The 23777-nt window shown below is 39.2% G+C and overlaps 1 protein-coding gene and 1 long non-coding RNA gene across 2 annotated transcripts; both read left to right on the top strand.

Annotated features, from left to right (window-relative positions):
* Positions 1-802: 802 nt before the first annotated feature.
* Positions 803-23115, top strand: antxr1c (ANTXR cell adhesion molecule 1c). Its single transcript, XM_040023105.1, has 11 exons — positions 803-1498; positions 12019-12090; positions 13337-13408; positions 15105-15186; positions 15309-15339; positions 15427-15500; positions 15651-15719; positions 16152-16232; positions 18760-18820; positions 20085-20183; positions 20377-23115. The coding sequence occupies exons 1-11, from the start codon at positions 1341-1343 to the stop codon at positions 20448-20450; spliced, it is 873 nt and encodes a 290-aa protein (XP_039879039.1). The 5' UTR covers positions 803-1340; the 3' UTR covers positions 20451-23115.
* On the top strand, positions 1505-11116 carry LOC120728312. Its single transcript, XR_005694697.1, has 2 exons — positions 1505-7228; positions 7291-11116. It is a non-coding gene; the product is annotated as an uncharacterized LOC120728312 (long non-coding RNA).
* Positions 23116-23777: the final 662 nt, after the last annotated feature.

Raw genomic sequence — 23777 nt, 5'->3', positions numbered from 1 at the left:
CTCATTTCTTTCAGATGTTATTTGTTCAAGATGTTATCAGGGTAGCAGCTGATTTTGTCAGTCTTTCCTGGCATACACTTTTGTGTGTCAAAAACCCTTTGGTCATATTGGTATTTTGGAGCAACAAATGACCATATTTGATCATAGAGTGAATGATTACCTATTAGCTAATGAAAGCTCAGATGACAAGATGCATTCAAGCTCCAAAACTCAAAGAAAAGCTAAACAGGTTATTTATTCAAAACAAAACAAACCAAAGCAAAACACACATTTAAAAATAGGACGCCATAATTTCTAATTAAGTCATCATTTAAGTGTATTCATGGCTGTTCAAAATAATCGTACACCTATTTCTAAAAACATATTTTAGAAGAAAGAGATTACCTCATGTGATTGATGTATGGCAGCACTCACACTTCATGTGAGGGTTTGCTTTACCCTTTAAATGTGCCCTTCACCATATCTGCCACACTCATTACAGTCTTTGCTTCACTGAGTTGTAATTACAGTGGATATTGCTGCTTATAGTTAACCATCAGCAGCATGCTGAAAGTAAACGAACAAATGAGGACAAAGTGCTAAAATGCTAGGCTCGATAAATAAACGCGCTGGTGTGGCTTGAGGACGCAGTGCCACAGTGAAGTTCATATACCTTGTATAATTGTAATGATATAAATTGTTGTCACCCATGCGCCGGTCTGCCACGTGAGGGAGGCGCAAAATGGGATCTTGAGCCATTTTTTTCTTCTTTTTTTTTCTTTTTGCCTCCCTTCCTCTCTCCTCCTCAAGATGAAATTTGAAACCTGGGCCATTTCAGCCAAGTCTGTCCCCCGGGCTCTCAGTTCCTCCGGCTTCAAACACAGCTCTGCATCACCCAGCTCCATTTGGCTTCTTTAGAACTAAATCACTTTTGACACACTGACAGGAAAATATTATCCGTTTTTACGAACCACCCATTCAATTAACTTTTTATTTTTTGCAGGTTTTTTTTTTCTTCTTTTCTCTTTCTTTTTTTTTGCCTGTCAGTTGCATGTGGATTCAAAACTATCCGAAAAAGAGCCTGAAGACCACCAGCATTAAAAAAAATAAATAAACCTCTCTGAGTCAAAACACTTCTCCTGCTGCAATCAGGCCGGGATGCGGGTGGTCCTGATTGTACACTGATCTCAAAATAGTTGAATCATCACCGGCATCCTTTCTTTTGTCTCGGTAGCATCCCTGTCTCTCCACTTAGAGTATTGTTTGTGGGATGTAAAGACCCGCTGAAGTACTTTGGCTTGTTTTGGCATTTTTTTCCCTCTCCATAAAGGAATTACGCTGTTTCGCCGGGAGGAGAGATTATGGCAAGATTTTTGTTGAACATAAGTCTCGTTTTGGTTTTGTTCGGATTATTTTTGCTCTCTTTTCCATCTGCAAGAGCCGAGCCGGGGTTGCTGGATGAAGAGGAGGAGGAGAGCTCCTGCCAGGGTGCTTTTGACCTGTACTTCGTGCTTGATAAGTAAGTGGAGGTTGTTAGCAATACACCACAAATAAGCTAACTTTTTGTTGTTGTCAGAGGTTTTTTATTATTATTATTATATTTTAATATTCTTTTGAAGCATGTCATTCTCAAAGTGTGAACAAACTAGCCGCCGCTGTTTTAAGGAAATGGGAATGATAGAAAAGTTTAACTTTTGACATAAAAAAAGACTGAAAAAAGAAAAAAAAAGTCGGGCTCGAGAGCTTGCATTAGCCGATTAGCATCTGCGCGTGTGTGCGCGCGCGCGTGATGACGTTGGAGGGGAGGCTGACTGTCAGAGTTCAGGCTGCTGAATAAGCGAAAACACCGAGTGGGGTTTTGGAAGCAAATCCCGCGATATATGTTGACTTAAATTGTTTAACCCTCGTCTTCTATATCTGGCAATTCGTTTTTATAAAGAAATACAACTTTTTAAGCAGTTTCCTTTACTCCCATCCATTCCGAAGGGATTTTTTTTAATGTGACTGCTCACCGTTCGCTCTTTCATTTCCACTCTGTACGCCCACATAGGAAAAATGTTGTGGTTAAGTGACATCTTTGAACTGGACTTCAACAGCTGGAGAGAAAATAAAATGTCAGAGAAACTTCTGGAGTGCCTGCCCTCTCTCTTGCTCGCTATTTTCTAACATGTCATTTTTTCTGCATTTACTTTGAAGACATGAACATGACTGTGATTCAGTTATATTCAATTTATTTTAGAGCACAAATGGTACAAATGTTGTGGAGAATCTGTTTAAAGCAGTGATGCTGCTCTCATGTTTTGACTGCCAGCAGTTATCTTGAGATAATCTTACTATGATTAAAAAACATTTAACCAGCACCTACAATCTAATTTGCGAACATGAACCAGTGCCAGAAATGGGAGGGGAAAGAAGAGGAGACAGGAAACAACAACATTTATGGATAATGTGGTATTAATTTGGTGAAGGAAATGTTGCACACAGCACCTTTTTTTTTTTTTTTTTTTTTTTTTTTTTTGGTGGGGAGGGGGGGCTTCATGGGGTATTTAAAGCATCTCTGTCGCCATTGGCTTTTTCCAGAGGGGAAAAAAAGACTCCATATGTAAAGACGGTAAAAGGGTCTTCCTATGTCCATTGAAGTTTACAGAATCTTAGTAAGGCTTAGTTTTTTCCTGGAACTCAGTCCCAAGAAAACACATGCAAAGACACACACATACACACACGCGCAAAACACAGGACTGCTTCCCAGATGTGGACGGCTGTGTTCGTCTTGTGCTGTGAGGTAAACACTGACACATGCTGCAAATAAAGAATCTGCTCATTTTTTCTGTGTGTCTGATGCTATTGTTAGCACTCTTGCGTGCTGCGGTGCCCACTCCAAGGTTGACTAACAAGTCATCATTTGCGGACTTCAAACGAGAGGAAGCTCATTAGAGACCGGTGTCGGCCTCCTACAGCCGTCGCTCACCACCGATCCCTGAGGCCTCAGCTGGCTTTATGAGACACAGTCTCAACCCTGTGCCCTGGTTTATCTTAATGAAAGGTGAAATCATTTAGCTTATTAATACATAAGCGCTGTAGTCATTCTCGTTTTTTTAAATATGTGAGGCAACACTGGGTGCAAGGTTGTGTGTTTCATTCTTTTTGAAGTGTTAAGTTGCTTTATAGTAAGATCAAACCAGATTCACAGATTTCAACTCTGTTGTTTTTCACTTTTTAAAGATCAGTTTTAAAGCTTAAAGCTGTGCTAGTGGAGCTCTGAGGCTCTAGTTAAGCAGAGCCATACTTTGAGTTAAATCCTCACAAAGACATTGCTAACATGTTGGTGTTTAGCAAGTAAATGTTAGTGTTTATACCCTCAGATCAGTCGGATACTGGCTCATTTTCCAATTCATACTAAACACACAGTACAGTTTAGGTTCTTCTGTTTCAGTCCTCACCATCGTGATGGACAGACTAACCACCTGATCGATCGACTGCAGATCAAATTGGTAGTTTGTAGAAAATTCGATGGATCAGTTTAAATGTAGAAAAAGGGATGCATGCTGTAAGTGGAGTTTATTGCAGCCTTGAGCATATGATGTCATGTGATGGCTCAAAGTTGTGAGACGCTACTTGTTTAGACATCTGGGTAGCTGCACTCTGATGACAAGTTGGCTAATGGCTGCATGGCAGTCTGCTGAATTTGAAACATCTGGGACAGTGTTTGGAAAAAGTGGTTGCTGCAGCAATATACCTTATTTTAAAATGGTATGTGCCGTGAAGATCTCTATGTGAAATTCTCTAGGAGCGTCCAGTCACAGCCTGAAATCCAGTAAATATAGATGTTGGGTCTCATTTTAAGCCCCCAAACCACACACATCTAAGTTCTACTTTAATACACAGGCCATTACATCTAATATAATACAGATGGTTGTGTAAATGGATGCCTTCCAACACATATGGTGGTAAGATTTACAGTATACATATGTAGAAAACAAAGGGTGTCCAGATAAAATGTTATGAAAGAAGAGTTTTCGCTGACAAAAACTAAAAATTGTGTTAGTAAATAAAAATTATTAAAAAGGGTTTTAGGCACAGTAACCATCCATAGTTAATAATGTGACATCATATCCCTTTGTTGTGGTGTATTTTTTATGGTCCTCAAGTTAACACAGAAACAAGACTGAGAAGTGTACGAGCAGCTCTGCGAGGCTGTGCTGTAAGCATGCTGACATGCTGCCAAAACGCAACATGTTTTTATCAGCTATTAGCAAAAAAAAAAAAGAAGTTTAGTGAAATAAAGGTCAGCGATATGGCATCATCAAACTCGTGCTAATTCCACAGAAGTCAGTGTATTAATCTTCGTTCGTCTCTATACTGGGCCCCTGGCTGTGGACAGCCAACCCTGGGCTGTTCGTGGCACAGTCATTTTCAAAGTAAACTGCGCATGTAAACTACCAGTCAGAAGTTTGGGCACACCTTCTCATTTTATGGTTTTTCTTTATTTTCAAGACTATTTACATTGCAGATTCTCACTGAAGGCATCAAAACTATGAATGAACACATATGGAATTATGTAGTAAACAGAAAAGTGAAATAACCCAAAACAAGTTTTATATTTTAGATTCTTCAAAGTAGCTACCCTCTTTGCAAACTCTTGGCATTCCCTTGATTAACTTCATGAGGTCGTCACCTTAAATGGTTTTCCAACAGTCTTGAAGAGTTCCCAGAAGATGCTGAGCACTTGTTGGTGCTTTTGTCTTCACTCTGCGGTCCATCTCATCCCAAACCATCTCGATTGGGTTTAGGTCAGGTGACTCTGGAGGCCAGGCCACCTGGCACAGCACTCCAGGACTCTCCTTCTTGGTCAAATAAGCCCTTAAACGGCCTTGGATGATAATAATAAAGGATTTAGATTTCGGCTTTTGAATAGCAATAAATCTCATAGGATGATAGGGTCCCAAGACCAATACTAACATGCCCTGACCTACAGGCTTAGGCTTACAAACAGCGTGCAAACTAAACTAAACCAGCCAACAGATGATGTCCCGACTTTCCAAATAGGACGTTATGAATTTATCATTTAAGTTAGCTTGGTGCGCTGTGCATGATGTTCCTAAAACCATGAAGCCTTTTAACCTCTGTGATAATATGTTGCATATCTTTAAGTCCTATATAGCTGCAGGTTTGCATACTTTTTGCATTTGCTGATTCAGACAGGGTGGGACGCAGCTTGCTGTTTTATATGGAACACATTGCCTGAGGAATGGTTTTGGGTGTGTTCATAGCAGATAAAGGAATTCACATATAGGGTACATGTTAATGTTCAACCTCAAAATGAAGTTTGCATTTCTTTTGATGGGTGGGTGCAGATTCAAATATGGTAAATCAACAGTATCCGGTGATTGAATTTATGCAAAAATGCATTACAACAGTGTTATGCAGTACTAGTCCTTTTTTCCACATCCTCTTTCCATTTTACAGTATTACTTTTATTGACTACAGATGGGGAAACACATTATTCAGTTTATTAATTGTGTTAAAAAAAAAAAACAGTTTATCTGTTATTTTCTCATCAAGTCTTGTCGTTGTTTTTGCAAAATGTTTCTCTTGTCTTTTAATGTAGTCACAAGTTAGCGCTCCGGCTGGGCGTTGGGTCATGCTTCCGGAATCCAGACGAGTCAGTGGAAAACCTTAAGTGCAGCTGCAGTCTGTGAATACATTTCAAATGTCTGAATACGTTCTCGCTGTGGAATGACACCCACTCTGTGTTTTGCTGTCTGGGGCTTTTTACAAAATGTTGCTGTGACGTTTACAGCAAGGACAAATGCCTGTTGACATGATATTGTGTTATCTGTCATTCAAGAATTTGGGTTGCAAAAACAAGACTGGGGGAATAAAAAGTAGATATACTGTATCTCATTCTAGCTCTAATATTTGATGCAGAAAGAAGAGCATGCTTTGAAGAATACATAATGTTCATCAGCTTGTTACTTAGTATCAAACCTAACGATTCCTCTCGGTTTTGGAATAGACACGCAGCGTTAGCTCAGCAATCACGCAGTAAAGACTCTGACTTCTGCAGTGGCTGTAAAAGTAGGTTAGTGGTTTTAAACAAACAAATCCTTGTTCCCACTCAGTTAAGTTGGTGCGGCATCATTGGCTGCAGGCTGGGGTGGTGTGGGTAGGCCCAGTTGGAATGGTAGATGGACTCCTTAGTGGAGTTTTTTTGTTGTTTGTTTTTTGGGGGGATTGTTTTTTCATCTTCAACACTTTGAACCACGAGAAGAATGTCACACCACTAAGCTTTAAGGTGTAGGGAGCTTTTTCCCACATGCATGCTGCCCCCTGGTGATTGCATTTAATTTTTATTTGTCTATTTTTTGCATTCGGCAACTGATTGCAAGTTGTTGCAGCAGCCAGCTGGTTGCCCAGAGATGCATGTGTGCAAGACTTTCAACCTCTGGGCGACCAATTTCCATCACTAGGCACAGACCAGCTGATTGGAGCCAACCTATTTACAAATTAATCACGGTTCATATCAGACTGACTGCAACCACACTCAAGCAGATTGGAGGTTTATATAATTGCCAATTAATTTCTAAACATGGAGAGATTGCCAACAACTGTGGGAGTAAGCCAGAGAACCCACACTAGACAGTGAAAATATGCAAACTCCACACAGAAAAGTCCCATTCTGGTTTTAAATTCAGGACCTTCTTGCCGTGAGGCAACGATGCTAACCACCACACAGCTGTACTTCCCATTCCAGCTGGTTGTATCCAGAATACTTCAGTAGCTGCGTCAATGTTTGCAATGGAATTTGTGTTTTAGAGTTACTTCTTGGAATTTGAGTGTAAATAGTTAATGTGAATGTTCTGTTTAATTTGAATTTCTGTCGAAGCAGATGGCAACATATTTGCAACAGACAGGAACAGATTTGTGGTTTTCTCCAATTTCACAGTATTATCACAAACAATTCCGTACTCGACCCCATTCATTAGCAAACTGATAGAAGACGAAATTGCAAGTTTATTGCACATGGTCTTAACAATTTTGGTGATCCTGTGGTCGGCAACCACTGTTTTCTCCACTGTGACTGCAAAGTTGAGCAGTTTTATTATTACCTAGCCAACTGGAGGTAATAGAGCAACCAATTGATGCAACAATAAAATAATTTTTACTTTTTTTCCCTTAATTTAATTTGTTGTTAGGAAATCAAAGCCTTTTCTAGATCATGTATGTTAATGGTCAAATAGCTGTTAAGGTCAAAGGAGCTTGCAAAGAAAGAGAAAGAAAGAGAGAACCTTCACAGACATAGCTGTTAAGGTCTGTTTCGGTTTCCACCAGCTCCAAAGCTAATCGTCAAACCCGTCACTAAATTTGTGTGTCAACTGGTGCTATATAGGTACTTTACATCAGGCTTATTGCTTTCTTCGCATGGCTGATGAGAGCAGTGAAGCAAAATAGCCATACACCCAGAGAGGTGAGCTGAGAGATGCTACAACACTTAATAAACTTAATAAAGTGCAGAGCTGTGTGTTAATTATCTGGGTTTGGTGAAAACCTGAAATATTCTCCAAAGCAGCTTTAAACTGGTATTTTCTTACATAATGCTAATCGTGTTGCAGTGTGTCATTTATCCCACTTAACCATTGAAAGCGCTGAGCTTTTCAGCTCATTATACTAATTAGCAAATATTAGCAGTCTATCACTCTAAACTGAAATGGCAAGTATCTCTTACAAAGAGATGACTGAAAAGTAAAAAATCATGCGTGTGTCAAGACTGTTCAGTGGATGGAAATAAAAAGAAAGCCAATGAACATAGAAGGTCATAAACACTTCAAGTTCTTTGTGCTGTTGATGCCCTACCCTGCTTGTTCTGTCTCCTCTACAATGTTTTTCTTCTTGTCTTTCTTCTGCCCCTCCCCTCCTGCTGAACTTTGTGCTTTCGAGATATACACACAGTCTCTGAGTAATTTTCTGCAGGTCCACTCACTGCGAAATCTATCCAGTCAGCAGAAAAAGACATTACTGAGAATGATTAAAGATTTTTTATTCTTCAGGGCTACTCAAACCCATGGGGGACTTCAACCCACAAGTCACAGTGTGTTTAGCATCAGTGACTAGTAATGATGCATAGTACCTCCCTTTGTGCTTTTAGCAATTTTGGAAACTCAAGGTTGCTACAAATAATCATACATATGCATAATGTTGCAGAAGATACAATGTTCCCAATACTGTATAATGCACAATAGCTTGGTCTAAGGGCTGAATGTAAACCTGAATGTAGCACGTATGATGTGACTCAGCTGCAGAGACAAAAGAAAGCAGGACCACCCGATTGTAAATTCAGCAATCTAACCTGAAACTATGCGTCTTAAAACTTTAGAAAAATAGATATTATCTAAATACATATTGTCACATTTGATCTTCTGTATTAACAAGGAAATTGAGTTTACTTCTACTGAAAATCAGATGGAATTTGCACCACAAGTAATTTGGATGTTCAAATGCTTCATTCTAGCGTGTCTGAAGCGCTGCTCCCTGAGATCTCACTTTAGTTTGGACAAAGAGCTTAAATGTGTCTCTTACCCGACATTCTTCTTCTTCATTTCCTGTCCTTGCATCTAAAATTATTAGACAAACAATTCAAGAAAACCCCTACAGGTTCCCTACAGGACAACGTAAAAGCAACCATTGCTGCACTTGAGAGCAAAGCTGCAAAAGCCACTGTGAAACGGCAGAGGCCCTGTAGCTGTATTTTCATTATAAACCTACACAAAACCTACATTAAACACTTTTTCCTCCATCTGATTTATCTGCAATATGTTCATCAGATTATAGTACATTCAATGTTCTTTTTAATGTCAAATTATACAGTGTTATGTAATTGGCTGCCACAGTATTTTTCATGTTAAGCTAAGCATGCTTACTCTTTTTTTTAATGGATTACAGTGTTTTTCCAGGAGTGGTCTTAAATCTGGCAAAACAACTGAAAACTAGCTATTTAGCAACACAGATCTCCAGTCTCTGTAAAACAGAGAACTGCACAGTGACTAAACAGACTGTTTACTTGCTGCTTCGGTCTTCTAGTGGCCATGCTGGCTCAGACAGACCAAAGCAGGTCAGAAACTTGGCCTTGGAGTTGAACTAAATCACTGAACCACTGGCATGTTTTCTTGCACTTTGATATGAGCCAACAGGTTTTTCCCATTATCTCACTCCCACAGTTGAATTGACTGATAAAGCTCTTCATCTTTCCCTTGCTCTGTCCTTCCTTTTCTTTTGCTTCTTTGTTTCTCGGCTCTCAGATGGCTTACAACAAGACACATGGTTTTCATCTCATTAGTACAGAGAAAACGCTGTCACTCGGCTATGACAAATTGCTATGACACAACTTCACACCGCCGTTGGGCGTCATCACTTAGTCGGCAATCTGTGGCCAGCCCTCACCTTTCTGAACTTTTGCTTTCTGAGTCCAGACGGCACACTGCTAAACTTCGGTGTTCAACTCAGGTCATTAAAATTAGATCAAGGGATTGTGGTGGGAATAAGACACCGTATAAAATGGTGTCATCAAGAATCAGAGAATGAAAAGGACCACTTCCTCTCCCAGCACTGTTTGGACAGGTGAGTGAAACTGCAAGCTAGGCCTCAATCCCACGACTGTAGCCACCTCAGACAATCACAACTGCTCCAAGGCAAACATGAGCCACAGTGGTCCAGAAGCACAGATAAGCAGCTAAAAACCAAACGTGGATGTCCTCAGATTCACCCTCGTGTTAAGTAAATACTCAAGAATGATCCCCACACTTCGTCACAAGTATTAGCTGCAAATTTCACCAGACTTTTTATTCTTTCTCCCCTCCTCTGTTGCTATAATGGAACAATTTGCACAAGAAACTGGCTGCTGCCTTTCCTTCAGGTTTGAACCCGTCTGCATGTGTATGTGGGACTCTTTCTGTTTGCGCTGCACTTTTTATTGAACTAAATGCTACAGTCTACCTCAGACCTTTTTTTTCTTCTTATTTTGGGAGAATTTTGTTTAGCTTGTAGGTCTTGTCCTCTTTCTCTGCTCAGTCAGCCTCCCAGGAATGTAAGCCTTGATGTGGGGGGAGCAAGTCATGTCATCAGAACTGCAAAAACACAGAGAAAACGCTTAGAAGAGGCTTTTTTCCCCAGTTGACCGGCGTTTGTAACCATTCTGAATTAAAGGGTAAAACCACTAAGAGTTACATAATACATAGATATAATAGTGCAGAGGCGTTTTGGCTTCATTTGAGCAATCAATTGGTTTGTTTTTTTAGCATTTGCTCTTGATAAGGTTTTTGTATGAGTCAAAGAAGTTCTGATAAACCACGCTGACAATATTTGAAATTTCTGTACAGTAGCTGTAAAATAAGTCTTGAGCTTTGTAAGTCAGACATTTCTCGTGGGCAGCTGTACTGACTGATTAAATGAGCAGTGGAAGTATTATTTCCTACTTTAAACAAAAATTATATGAAACAAATACATCTAACAAAGCATTTAATGAAGGCTTAGAGTCTGGTTTGGCACGATAAAAAGTCTTGAATGACTGAGGCATGATGGGAAACTCCCTGGTATTCCCTGGCTCTATCCTCCCCAAAATCCTGGCCAAATTCAATAATTACCCCTCTGCTTCCAAGCAATAATACAAAAACACCAGGTTAAAACCTCTTTGACATGCTATTGCAGGAAAATAACATTAGTCACAATTCATTTCCATTTCAAGCCAGGCCATGCAACTGGCGCTGTTTTCCAAAACACCCAACTCCTATAAGAAAGGCTAAGTTGGTTCCTGCAAGTTTAGCTATCCATGTAATACAAATACAAATACACATGACTATTATCAGCTTAAAGCATGAGAAACCTGCTTGGTTGATTCACCTTGTTGTGTCTAGAGGTCTCAGACAGCTATATGGACCATTAGTGTGCAAGGAACTCATTCAGCTAGAAAGTAGGATAACAGAGTGGATGTTTAGTCTGTTTCCCATTTTCTCCCATCACAAGGATATGAACTTCCACTTTAAGCATATGACATGCCTTTGTGTTTCGTCTCTTTCTTAGAGAACTGCATGGATGAATGCAGGTGAATAAGTTGAATTAAGATTGAAACAAACAAACAAACAAAAAAAAACGTACTCATATCAGTGCTGAAAATAACACTGAATAATTCCTGCTTCATCCTTTTCCAATTTTACCACCATCAGTTGGCTCATTTACACGTTGTTATCTCTCTGGCTTCTTCCCTAGCTACTTTATGCCCAAAACTCTCTCCCCTAATGATCGCTCTTAATAAAATCGCCCCACAGCACACATGGTGTCTGGCTAGAGGAAATGAAGGCAGCTCCACAGGGTATCATTTTATGATAGTTCACTTTTATGGAGGATCATCTAGGGAGACCACGGTCTGTTTCCTCATCCTCAAGGGCCACGTTAATGATACAGGAGTTTGCTAAATCATGCTCCCGTTCCTGCCGCAAATGACTATTACACACATATTTTTGTTACAAAATAATCCATATTCATAACAAAATTAAGTTTTACATTTATCCCTCTGAGGATCACTAACAAATGGCGTATTAGATTAACTATTTCTTGCTAATGAGTATGATAGGATGTTTGTTATGTTTGGCAGCTCAGGAATGAAAGTCAAATTACTTTAATTAAATAAATTAAAACAGTACTTTTATTGCAAGTAAATGACACGCAGTATAGGCACTGCTAACAGGTTGAGCAGTTGTGTTTTGCCTGGCATATATACAGCTTGTTCTTCATGTTGTGGAGCTAATGACTAGACCCCCTGTCATTTTTGGCTAACGAAGCTCTTATCCTCTTGTATGAGTACTCTAGCATATGAAGGTTAGAGTCTAACTGATACAGTAGATAACTTATGAAGTTATTTTTTATGTTTTCATTTTCTTATTTTTATTTGAACTGCTACAGTCACTTACTATGATATCAAGCAGAGTCATATTTCTCACATTTTTCTTGATATAACCTTTTTTTTAAAATGTGCCATTCGTTTTCTAGGTCTGGCAGTGTGAAGGATCACTGGAATGAAATCTATGAGTTTGTGAAGAACTTAGCAGAAAAATTTAAAAGGTAAGAGACACTTAATGAGCGTGTGTGAACAGACACAATTAAGCCAACAGATTTGCATAGATAAATGGGATAATATAGGTGATATACACCGTATAGTGCAAGATCAACATTTGGAACCAACATTGTCAGTCTCCAAACAGCATGTTGCCTCGTATTCGACTTCCTGGAGCCCAGAGATATAAATTACTGAAGAGAAAAGCACATTTTACAGAGTAGTCACTCTGGTAAAGTGAAAAAATCTGTCCTTACAGCTACAGCTTGCCATATGCTAAGTCACTCAGTATCCGGGCTGATGATTCACTCAGTCTCCAGTAGTTGTGTCAGTGACTACAGGCAAAGATGTCTTTATGTATGTGAGCTGGCTTGGTTTGATGGACTGTCTTTAGTTTAAAGTTATTTTCCTCCAAGTGTCTCTAAGATCTCTCTCATCTCTCTAAGATGCAGATATTGCATCTATAATTTCAAAATTGAAATATCATTCTTAAAATATGGCATATATTTAAAAGCAAGAAGTTTCAATAAATAGCCAGCTTTCAGCCAGACTGAAAGGCTTTTTCCCCACACGGTTTGAAGGCCACAACACCTGGAGCTTTGTGGCCTAGTCATAGCAAAGAACAGCTCCTCCTCAAAGCTGTAGTTTTTTAACAACTATGCAAAAAAGTTTTAAACAATCCAAAGCTGTCCTAACTTACTGTCTCAAACAAGAAACACACATTCTTGCTTCAAATAGTTGAAGTGTGAGTAATTCCTTTCACCAGTAAACAGAACTTTTCCACATCTGAAGATTCAACAATGCAGCCTCAATATCAACATTTATGTCACTGTCACGCAACAAAGGGTTCAAATCCTGCACACTGGAACAACTTCATGTCACATGGCTTCTTTGTGTGCTCTAAACAAATAATTGATCTCAAGCTAGAAACACAGATTGCTGGAGTGAATCAGTTAAGTCGTTTGTCTCCAGTAAGATATCTGTTGAAGAAAAGAGAAGAAAGAAAAGTCATGAATACGAAGAGTTATTTTATGTTTTCTAGGAAAATTGTTATATTGTTTGTGTTTTATTGTTATTACTTAGAATAACTGTTTCTGATCAATCTCAGATGACATAGAAATGTTTGTATTGCTCACACAGGCTGTTGTCCTTAGTGGACGAATACTAATATCTTTACTTCCTGGTCATTCTTTTTGGTGAACCGTTAATAATACGTGTGATGCTTTATTTGCTCTTTCTTTTTACCTTTTATAGTCCTATGCTGAGGATGTCTTTCATAACATTTTCCTCAAGAGCGTCCATCATTTTGAAACTGACGGAAAACAGGTGAATTAATTTCTCTTATATAACCTTACAATGAATACAACCTTTTAATGTCAGTATTTAGACACAGCTAACATTAGCTGAGTGTTTTCGTGTGCAAATTTTTGTAGCATGAAGTGATCTCACGCGACAGTAAACTTAATCCACTGCATCAGAATCAATGCAGATAAAACTGAAAATTGGCCCATGTCACTGTGGAACTGTCACAGAATAACATTTGTTGAATAAGAGACAAGAATGAGAATGAGATCACTGATAATTGCTATTGTGTAAACAAGTTTCATTTCTAACAGAAGTGGCTATAGCTTAGAATAGAATAGCTTAGAATAGAATAGAATAGAATAATCCTTAAGTAGTGAAAGTATTCAGATATTTTGCTGGTCAAGCCCCCAAATATGTCATTGTCAATAAATTCACAGCTCAAAGGAACACAACACATAAGAAGCAACAATTTTAATGCAGTTAAAAAAAAAAATCTTAAATGCAAATATTGAATACATGTAAGCAAGATGGGATCCCCCAGAAGCTAATATTAGTAAATTAAACTAATAAAGACAAAACTGAAAACAGGAGTGCTAGGAAGTCCCAAGTGAGTCAGTAATTAATAAGCAAAAATGTAAACAGCAACTGATGCAAAATACTGGTGCTCTGAGAATCCCAGAGCACTATTTCCTTTGGCTTGGTGTGCAAGTGTCTTGTTGTGTTTTAAAAGTATTTTTGAGAAAAAGTTCTGAACCAGTTTTGTGTCTACACGTAACTTTTAAGCTGTATCTATAGGCACTTTGTTATTAGCATCTTATTATTTGTTCTCATTTCCTTAGTTGAATCTACAAGAAATTGGCAAAGATAACATAGTTTAGTGGATAAATAGTATATAAAATAGTATTTTTGCACCAAGAGTGCGATACCCAGAAATTAGCTGAATCACCTTGGCATACTCTGCAGAGATATGCCAAGGTGATTCAGCTGATTGCTGGGAATCACATTGCTCTACATGCATACAAAGGCTGAGGTATGCCAAATTATACAAGAACTGGACTGAAAATTAGTGGCAACAGGTCTTTGTGGAATGATGAAATTTCAGATTTTTGGTGCAAATAATCACCCTACATATATATGAAGGAGGTCAGCTGAGAAGTATAACAATGAGCATCTAGAGCCATCCATAAAATATGGTGAATGATCTGTCATGGTTTGGGGCTGTATTTCAGTCAGTGGTAGGAATCTTGTAAAAATTGATGGAATTATGAATGCAGAAAAGTAGTTTCAGAGTTCAGTCCACCATGCAGTGTCAGGAAAGCATCTGACTGGCAGCAGCTTCATTCTTCGGCTTGACAATGATCCCAAATGCACTGCCAATGGAGTAAAAGCATAACTGGATAGAAAAATACACAATGAAACACTGTCAGTCATGGATTGGCCTCCCCAGAGCCCAAACTTCAGCATTATTGAATGACCCTGGAGAACTATTCCTGAATACTTAAAGAAATTATAAGAAAGCTTGAATATAAGAGTTGAGTTTGTGTTGAAGAATAATGGTGGTCATACCAAATATTGACTTTCAAGCTCATTAGAACTGTACAAACTCTGTATTTGCTTTATATATAATAACCAAAAAAGTTTAATCAGTACCGTAGGTTAGCTTCCAGAAATGCACAGGCAGGACAGGAATCCAATTGTGCTTTGTTACTTTCTGCAGAGTCGACATCACGAAGGGTTTGAACGCACTGAACAGAGAGGTTCCCGGTGGAGATACCTTCATGCACCTCGGATTACAGCTTGTGAGTGTGTGCTGTAATGTGTAACATTTTTACACTGCAAAATCAGTCTGTTAAGAACAGAGCTACTCAAGGCTCCTTTATTACCTGTTTAAATCTGAAATGTGCTGTGACTTTATTTAAAGGCAAATCAGCAGATAAGGAAAGAGAACTTTGGTAAGCATTAATAAACATAATTATCTCATTTTTGGGGCAACAATGGAGCACACGGTGAAGTTACAACACAGCGTATATGATTTGCAGGTACTGCCAGCGTGATTATTGCTCTGACTGATGGAGAGCTACATGAGCATCAGCTTAGAGATGCACAACATCAGGTAACAAATTCACACTAACACTGATTTTCCAGATGACTCTGGTTAGAGCTCAGTAACAGGGCTAAACTGGAAGCAGAATTGCTCTCATTAGCTTCATGACTGACAGTTTTCTGGAGTTTGCTCAACTTTTTGCCTTTGTTGTTCAAACAGGCGAATGAAGCCAGATCTCTGGGAGCTATTGTGTACTGTGTTGGTGTCAAAGACTTCAACGAGACACAGGTAATTCAGATGTAACAAATTTGTGCAGTATATGGAAGTTTATTCCCTTTAATCCCCCAAATATAAGACATTTGATTAGAGGAAAAAAGCAAAAATTCACCACAGGACATGTACTCTACCACATGTGCTCATTATTCTGGAAAAGAAGAAATCTTACAAATTGGGTAACCCATCATTTTCCCTGTGAACCAACTCCAGTGATTTTTAACTCTGATCTCTTCAAATGTTCTCTTACTGTACAGTTCTTTACCTCTAAAACATCTAAAATTGCTTCAAATGAGTATGAGTGCATTTGAGGCAGCTTTCCCCCTGTCATGGCCTCATCTTTCATTGTTGAAGTTTATTTAGCCTCCTTTGATTATTTAGTTTGTTAATCCTTCCTCTGTTCTCTTCTGTTTGTGTACCTCTGTCTGAACTTCTTTCCCACTGTAGCTGGCCACCATTGCAGACACCATTGAACATGTGTTTCCTGTGTTGGGAGGCTTCCACGCCCTGCGGGGTGTCATTGATTCGGTAAATAAACACTTTTCCTTGCAGAGAAACTAGCCCATACAGGCTCCATTCAGACATCTGTATTTACATATTCAACACGAGATCCCTTTTCACTGCAATGTCATTTTAAACAGTTGTTTATTTGAAAGCAAAACCTGACTTTTGAAAACACTATTGTACAATTTCATAATGACTGAATATCTCTTTAAGATTTTAGATTTTATTTTCTCTCAGACCAGTTAATACAGTACTCCTTTTAAGCTTTTAAAAGGAGCACTGACTTGTCTAGGTTTCAACTCTCTGCTCAGTATTCTGTCATGCAACACGCAGAACTGTAACTCTTTGTGTATACTGGCTGAAACACACACAGTCAGAGTTCAGTTCAAGCAGGGTAAGCTACTTCAACTTGCGTTCTCTCCTACAGCTAGCATGGTGAAAAAAAAGCTTTTTATCAGCTCACTGAGCAATAGTTTGCTTTTTCAGTTTTGGATCTGTGACAATCACAGTGACAGTGTAGGATCAAGTGAATCAAGGACCAGTCGCGCAGGTTTGAGACTTGTTCACGAACATCTGGCAACCACCGGTCATGGGGGTGAAATTAGTATTCATCAACTGGTGGAGAGTGGTTGTTTGAGGTTTATGGCAGTCGCTGGGAAAATGACTGATAAATCTCGAGTCACATGGTCTTGTTGACTGATCAGTGACCCCCATTTTTCCCTAGCAACCTACCTGTCAGTTGGGAAAAATGTGTGTTCCTCAGCTGGTCGGCAGAAACATTCTTTGTGATTGCTTTGGTCGCTAGGATATTGTTGCGGTCTCCCGTGGTTTGCATGGAAGTGATGGACTTGTCTACAAACACTGGCCAGCTGCTCTCTGAGCTGAAGTGAAAATGTAAGAACTGCAATACAAACCGGAATTGGAGACCTTCATTGTGAAAGTTGTTTCTTTTGAAACATGTTGGCTGAAGCTCTGAGGCAAACCTCCATTTCTGTTTAATACCACTCAGCTAGTAGTTGGAAGTGTTTGCAGACAGACGTGAATCTACAGGCAAAGCTGTCACAAGGAGATTTTTGGTTTATTACCCTCTTCTTTCTCACCCACCAACAGCCAGCAACCTCCAGGAACGGCTGCCAATCAGTCTGGGAAAATGTAATTTTCCCTTGAAATCTGTGGCTGTATCACATCCAATTTTAGGCAATGACATCACATGAGAAATCTCAATATACTCAGCTAAATCACAATTTTCTAAAGCCTAATATTCTCAGCTGCAGTCGTCCTTTCGGCGAATAATAAACAAAGGTAGGCTCATAGTCGTTAGCCAGTGACCAGATCATTTCCAGCTGAAATGATTGTCATTTGAACATTTAATCCGTTGTAGCTCCAAGAGTTTGATTATGGTCAAATAGCTAAAAACATTATCTTCTTATCGTAATTACCAAATCATTTTTCCTTGACCTTAATGGAATGCATTGTGTGTCTCACTGTTTTATTACGCAGAGTATATAAAAAAGAAAAAAACCCTGAAAAATATCTAAGGCTGGAATTTCTTTTAAAAGATTTTCACTTCCTATTTAAAGGATCAGTCATTTTTAAGTCTTGCTTTTATTAATGCTTTAAACATCTCTGATGTAAAAGTATTAAGATTGGAGAACATAACCATCGGAAAGTAAGTTACACTAGTCCCTTCACTTTGATAATTTAAGATAAAGTTGTCACAATGAGATGTGCAGAGCGTAGAGTCAGAGTCATAAAAGGCAGGATTCAGAACTCGGAGGATCCAACAGCTAAAAGCTTTAATTGCTAAAAGGTAGGATAAAAGGTATATCAATGTAAAATAAATCCATAAAGAGAACTGAAGATCTCAAAGGGTTGCAAAGAGGGGAAAGAATCGCAGGCATTACAAATCATGTGACAAAAATCAAACAGGATTATTTATATGCACATGACCAACCGGGGATTGGAAACAGAATGGGGAACTAGAGGCTGATGGAGGTAATCAAGACATAAGATCTTTCAAAGCAGGAAATAACAGGAAATAACTAAAAGAGCACTAGTGCTGACATAAATACTTACACTTAGCAAGATCTCAGACAGGGGAACAAAAAGGAACCAACACAAAAACAGAGAAATGAGACGAAGGGTGCGAACTGCAACTGTCATAGATAAAAATCAAGACATTAACCACGACACATGATCGCAAAACTGAAACTCAGAACAAATCAGTCGTCAAGAAAAGACAGAAATTAGAGACTCAATAATAATATCACCAGGGAGAAAAACTCATCATTGTACTAAAATAATAAGGAAATCAAAACATGAAAGTATTCAGCTGTATTTGCAAAGCAGTGAGAGTTTTGAGTATTCTGGGAAGAGGTTTAACCAACCCAAACTTGTTTTTTAGACACACACTGATAAGTATTATTAAGGATTATTTTACATCAGATGACTCCCAAATATACTCAAAACATATTAATTGAGCTCTTGGCTCATGAACAAGGCTAGTATCAAAATAAATGTGGAAAAATCACTGCTGTCTTTTCTCCCCCAGATCATCAAGAAATCCTGCATTGAAATTTTGGCAGCTGAGCCTTCCAGTGTTTGTGCAGGAGGTGAGGAGCTATAAAACTCACACATTCACAATTGCAGCTTGAACTCGGTCCCTCCTGAGTCATTGACACATATGCCAGCAAACCATTGCTCCTTCCTCTGTGTCATTTTCATTAGTGGGTGCCTGGTCTCGGCTTCTTTGAATTATGACAATCCCAGACTGAAAGAAATGACCATTTATGGCCATCCAGGTCACTTACAGGAAATCTGCTGGGACGGGGTAACACGGAGGGAATAATATTACAGTCTCATTAAATATTAGAGTCTCATTAAAAGGAGGGACCGTGGGACGGGGGGCAGGGGTGAGATTTCCTGCAGATATGATGTAAAGTAGACACCATTCTTTACTCTCCTGCCAAGAGAAAGATTATGACAGTTAAAGCAACAATAAATGGACATTAAAAGCCACAAATGAACAGATAAAAGCAGGGTTGGATTAAAAGTTTCTGGCAATAGCAGAAGGACTTTGACTGTTTTTCACATCTGCCTTTTATGAAGCAATGAATTACTTTCACCCATAAAGAGGGAAATTATTTAACTTCACACTGAATATTATACCATGGCCTGCTGCTAGAGCAAGCTGCCTCACAGATTTAACCTTAATATATACGTATATGGCTGATATATAACAGTAGTTTCAATTTTTGACAGGCAACATTGTAACTATTTAAGGTCCAGCAGAGACATTAGTTCTATTTATTTTATATTATTCATTTTTATTGTATTTTAAAGCAATGTAAGGAGACTAAGGCCCATGCTATTTTCTCTACATGACAATGGTGGAAGAATAAGCTCAGTTTCACTCAGGTCCACTACAGTCAAGATATTGTTATTTTCTCATCCACCTTATGACATGGATAAGATGGAGAAAACCCTTGTATTTGCAAAGGTGCATAAGTGCAAGCCAGGGAGGACATTAGTAACAGGAGACGTGGCACTGATTTAGTCAGAAACAGCAAGAAAAGCAGGAGCTGCACTAAGGGTGGGTTGCAAGGCAGCTTGCAGACGCGCAGCAACTGTGGAGAGGCTTAAATAGAACGACCTGTGTGAGACTGATAAGCTAAGCTGAGCTGAGCTGGAGGCTTCTTGGCTTTTCTGAAATAATACTACATTATTAGAGAGACATCACACCATGCTGGTGTGCAACTGTGCCACATTAAACAGGAAAGTGAGCTTTGTTTAGGATAAAGTAATAAAGTGTCAGATTTTTCTTAGCAAAGACTGTCTGCCAAGTGTCTAAAATGTAAAATTACCTTGTGTAACCAGAGTCTTTTCAAGTGGTGGTGAAAGGGAATGGGTTTCTCCATGCAAGAAACATCGACCAGGTGCTCTGCAGCTTCAAAATCAATGACACCATCACCATCAGTGAGTACACCTATGCTTTGTTTCCTTAATATAAATCAAGCTGAACTGTGACAGATGCATGTGTTATTAGTATACAGTTTCTATGAGGAAAAAGTAGAAACCCTCACAAAGAAACAAAATTCACTTTTCACTCGTGTATGTTGTCTGTACATGCTACATATATGCCACATAGCTCAGTTCTTTTTTCTTGTAGATGAAAAGCCAGCTGATGTAGAAGACACATTCTTATTGTGTCCAGCTCCTGTTATCGATGAAGTTGGAAAGTAAGTCCCTCTTCTTTATAACTTCATGATTTCATTTAGTTATGCAGATCCACTTTCATCACCCTTTCAAGCAAAAGTGCTCATACTTCAGTGCCGTCCATGTGCATCTTAGACCACATAAATATATTCGCATGTATATGTGCACAGACCATAAGACGCCTGCTGTACATTAGCTGTTTATGATCCCCATCCAAGGCCAGATTCCTCCGTTCTCGATCCCAGTAGAGCTTACCAAAATAAAAGAGGCTCTCTCACTGTAGCAGCATATTCAGTGGTAAACCCTTCATAAATACGTCTTAGTTCTATCATAAATTAGAACAGAGCAGTGAAAACTAAAGCAAATTCTTGGTAGACACAGATAGAAAGTACTGCCTCAAGAAGAAAAACGTAATAAAAGCTAACACTGTTCCACATCTGCATGTAAATTGATACCACATCAATAGTTTGTTTAAAATTTGCTCTGAAGTGTCCAAAAATGAATCAGTTCTGGTATAATGACTTTCAAATTATTGTAGTCCAAGTTTAGATGAGATTCAAATCAGGGATCTGTGCTTGTTGAGGTTCATGAAGCTGATTAACAGAACAATAGAAAAAATGAGCTGCATTTTAAAGTTCAGGATCACAGAGCATTAAAAAGAAGTGTTTCTGTCAGTGTTCAAAGGGGCAATGAAGGGCTCTGAAAACTAAGACAACTGAGGTTGGCCTACTCGAACTTTGACCACATGACGGTCACACAAGTTCTCGGTGTAACCTAAGAAGGGGCCAGAATTGCTTCTCGTCAGCTAGCTGTGTTCTCCTTTTAGAGCCCAACTATGCTCCAACATCAACAATCCACAAACCTCTCTAACCTAAGTCTTTATGGGAAGAAAAGTACACTGGGCCACAGAATACAAGGTTGAGTGGATGGTGGTAAAGACTTTAAACACACAAAGTAGGCAGGCGAGACCTTGTCAGCTAATACCAGAGGTTCTCTTCTCACGCTTTCTTTCTTGACTTTTTTAGGGTACTTCTTGTATTTCTATAATTGTTTACAAATTCCTTTATTTAACACTAGAGGTAATATTTGTGCTGGCTGTGGTACGGTAGCAGAGAGAAGTTGATTTGCGTCCTTGGAGAAAGATTTAGGAAACCTGGAGTGATGGCTCCGATGCTGAAACTTCAGTCGAAGGTGGAAGGACTGTAAAGCAGATGTGGTGGCATTACATCCCCACAACTTCCCGCTGATTAGATTCATTTGGATCTTTGTTTGTTGTTCTGATCTTACCTTAGCACTTGTAAACTTTCAAGTTCTTTCAAATCTAAACACCACCTCCAGACTCTCTCTTTTACTCCACTTCTGCAGCTTTTAGTGCCAGGCTGGCTCTTTTTGACCTATTTGCTAGTTTCTGTGAAACCTCACCACAGCTCCTGCCTGCCCATCTGTTTATTTTTCTCTCTCTTTTCTGTCTTTTATCATTACCTCCTTATTTGATCCCATCATCACTCCTCTGCGCTGTCTGCTTCTGCAGCTTCGGCTGATCAAAGCTATGTAGCGCCTACCCTGGCCTTGCCATGTGTGTTTATGTATGATTCTCAGCAGAGTGTAAAAACTTCTTAGTGAGGTTTTGAAACTCTTCTGAAACTCAGACTAATGAAGTAGGTTCTTGACCAATTAATCAGTGTATCGTTTCTATACTGCACATCTAAAAGTGTGAGTGGGTGTTTATCTCTCCTGTCTGTTTCACTTCCTTACTTAACAGCTGTCTATTACACCAGCCTACATTTCCTCCCCAGGTTTTCTCTAGCCTTTTATTTGTGTAATAGTTTCCCTTTATGAGACACTACATTATACTACAGACCACTATGATTAGTGATGGTCATTGGCCTTTTACTCCCATTGGCATTTTTTGCTGCAGTAAACTGGATGACATGGCTACATATCAAAAGGACTTAATCTCTATTTAGCCCTTAACAGATGCGCTAGTTAGCATTAGGATTTGGTGCTATATAAATGACATTTTTATTGGTTTTATTGGTAATATGGAAACTAAAATGCCGTCAGTCAGCCACTGAGATCAGCTAGGATGCATACGTGGACTGATGCTATTAATACCACACTCTGTCTACAGATGTCCAGACCTGAACTAAGGAGACGGAGTCGGCATCCATGCAGAAGTGATCAAACGCATGCTCGGGTCTAGGCTATCTTTAGGTTTCGATCCACTCGTGTCCAGATGTCTGTCGTCGGCACGATCCGTATGATGTTGATCATGAACTTCACCCACTAACCCAGCTCACCTCTCTGTCCGCACCCACCTTCTTTCCATCTGTCAGACCTCTTTCACATCCAGGCATGCCTTTCATCCATGTTTTTATGAAGTGAATAACAACAGGCTTCGGAGAGGTCTCTGGGGGTCACTTGAATTGTTTTTCACCTCTCAAAGGGAGAAGGGATTCAGGCCTTCAGGAAAACCTGCATGGTTTCCACTGGAATACAGACACAAATCTGTACTCTGTACTCTTTTTGGCAAGTTTATACATTTTTGAAGTGAGAAAAATATTTACTTGAGATCTGTTGAACAATTTATTTTGTAGTTCCAAGTAGATATGATGAACTGCCTTTAAAGAGAAGTGGTTGTTGTTGTTATTCCTCGTGATGCTTTTAGCATGTTGTCATTTCTTGGAAAAAACAAAAAAACACACACAACCTGTCCAGAACCATAAAAAAATAGCCCGAACTAGCAGGTTGTGTTTTCAGTTCTTCCCTGGATTGGCTGCCGTGCCTGCTGTGTTGCACAATCAGTCACATGAAAACACTCTAAACTTTCTGTCTTTGTTTATTAACCGTTGCCGATTATTTTCTTTTTTTTAAAAAAAGGTTTGGTTTATTTGGAGTCAGATTGCACAATTTGCGAGTGATACGGGGCTCGTAAACAAGAGTCACACGACTCAGCGCATACCTCATCTATTAGGAAGAGTTTTTAATAACATTTCCTCCTGCTGGGTTGAGATTTTCGCAGCTGGAAACAGTCAAAAGCAACCTCTTTCGAGTTACTGCAGAAAAGAAATTGCTCAGATTTCAGTTTTCTCCTAAGCTAAAAATCTGTCACTTTCAGCTCATAATCCTCGGCTCTTGTGGTCGTTCCCTGTTAGTTCAGATTTCGTTCTCACATGTAACGAACCACCTCGCCTTTCGCAGACAGTTCGGTGACGTTATTTGGCACGAACCCAAGTTTAAATGACATCATTCCCATCAAACAAAGTCGAGCTTGAGCTGGAAAAACTTCAGACAGACTAAATAAACCGATCTAAATTCGCTTAGCGTGGATTGTAATGTTATACCCAAACACTG

Source organism: Simochromis diagramma, unplaced genomic scaffold (genome assembly GCF_900408965.1).
Source record: "Simochromis diagramma unplaced genomic scaffold, fSimDia1.1 OVJJ01000208.1, whole genome shotgun sequence".
In the NCBI taxonomy this organism is placed as follows: domain Eukaryota; kingdom Metazoa; phylum Chordata; class Actinopteri; order Cichliformes; family Cichlidae; genus Simochromis; species Simochromis diagramma.
This window is presented reverse-complemented; position numbering and strand designations above follow the sequence as displayed.

Bases quoted from the DNA above. Each gene is read 5' to 3' on its own strand.
- antxr1c (XM_040023105.1), top strand. From the start codon at position 1,341: ATGGCAAGATTTTTGTTGAACATAAGTCTCGTTTTGGTTTTGTTCGGA. The intron at 12,091-13,336 runs GTAAGAGACACT...TACCTTTTATAG, and splicing joins TTAGCAGAAAAATTTAAAAG to TCCTATGCTGAGGATGTCTT. The intron at 13,409-15,104 runs GTGAATTAATTT...TACTTTCTGCAG, and splicing joins TTGAAACTGACGGAAAACAG to AGTCGACATCACGAAGGGTT.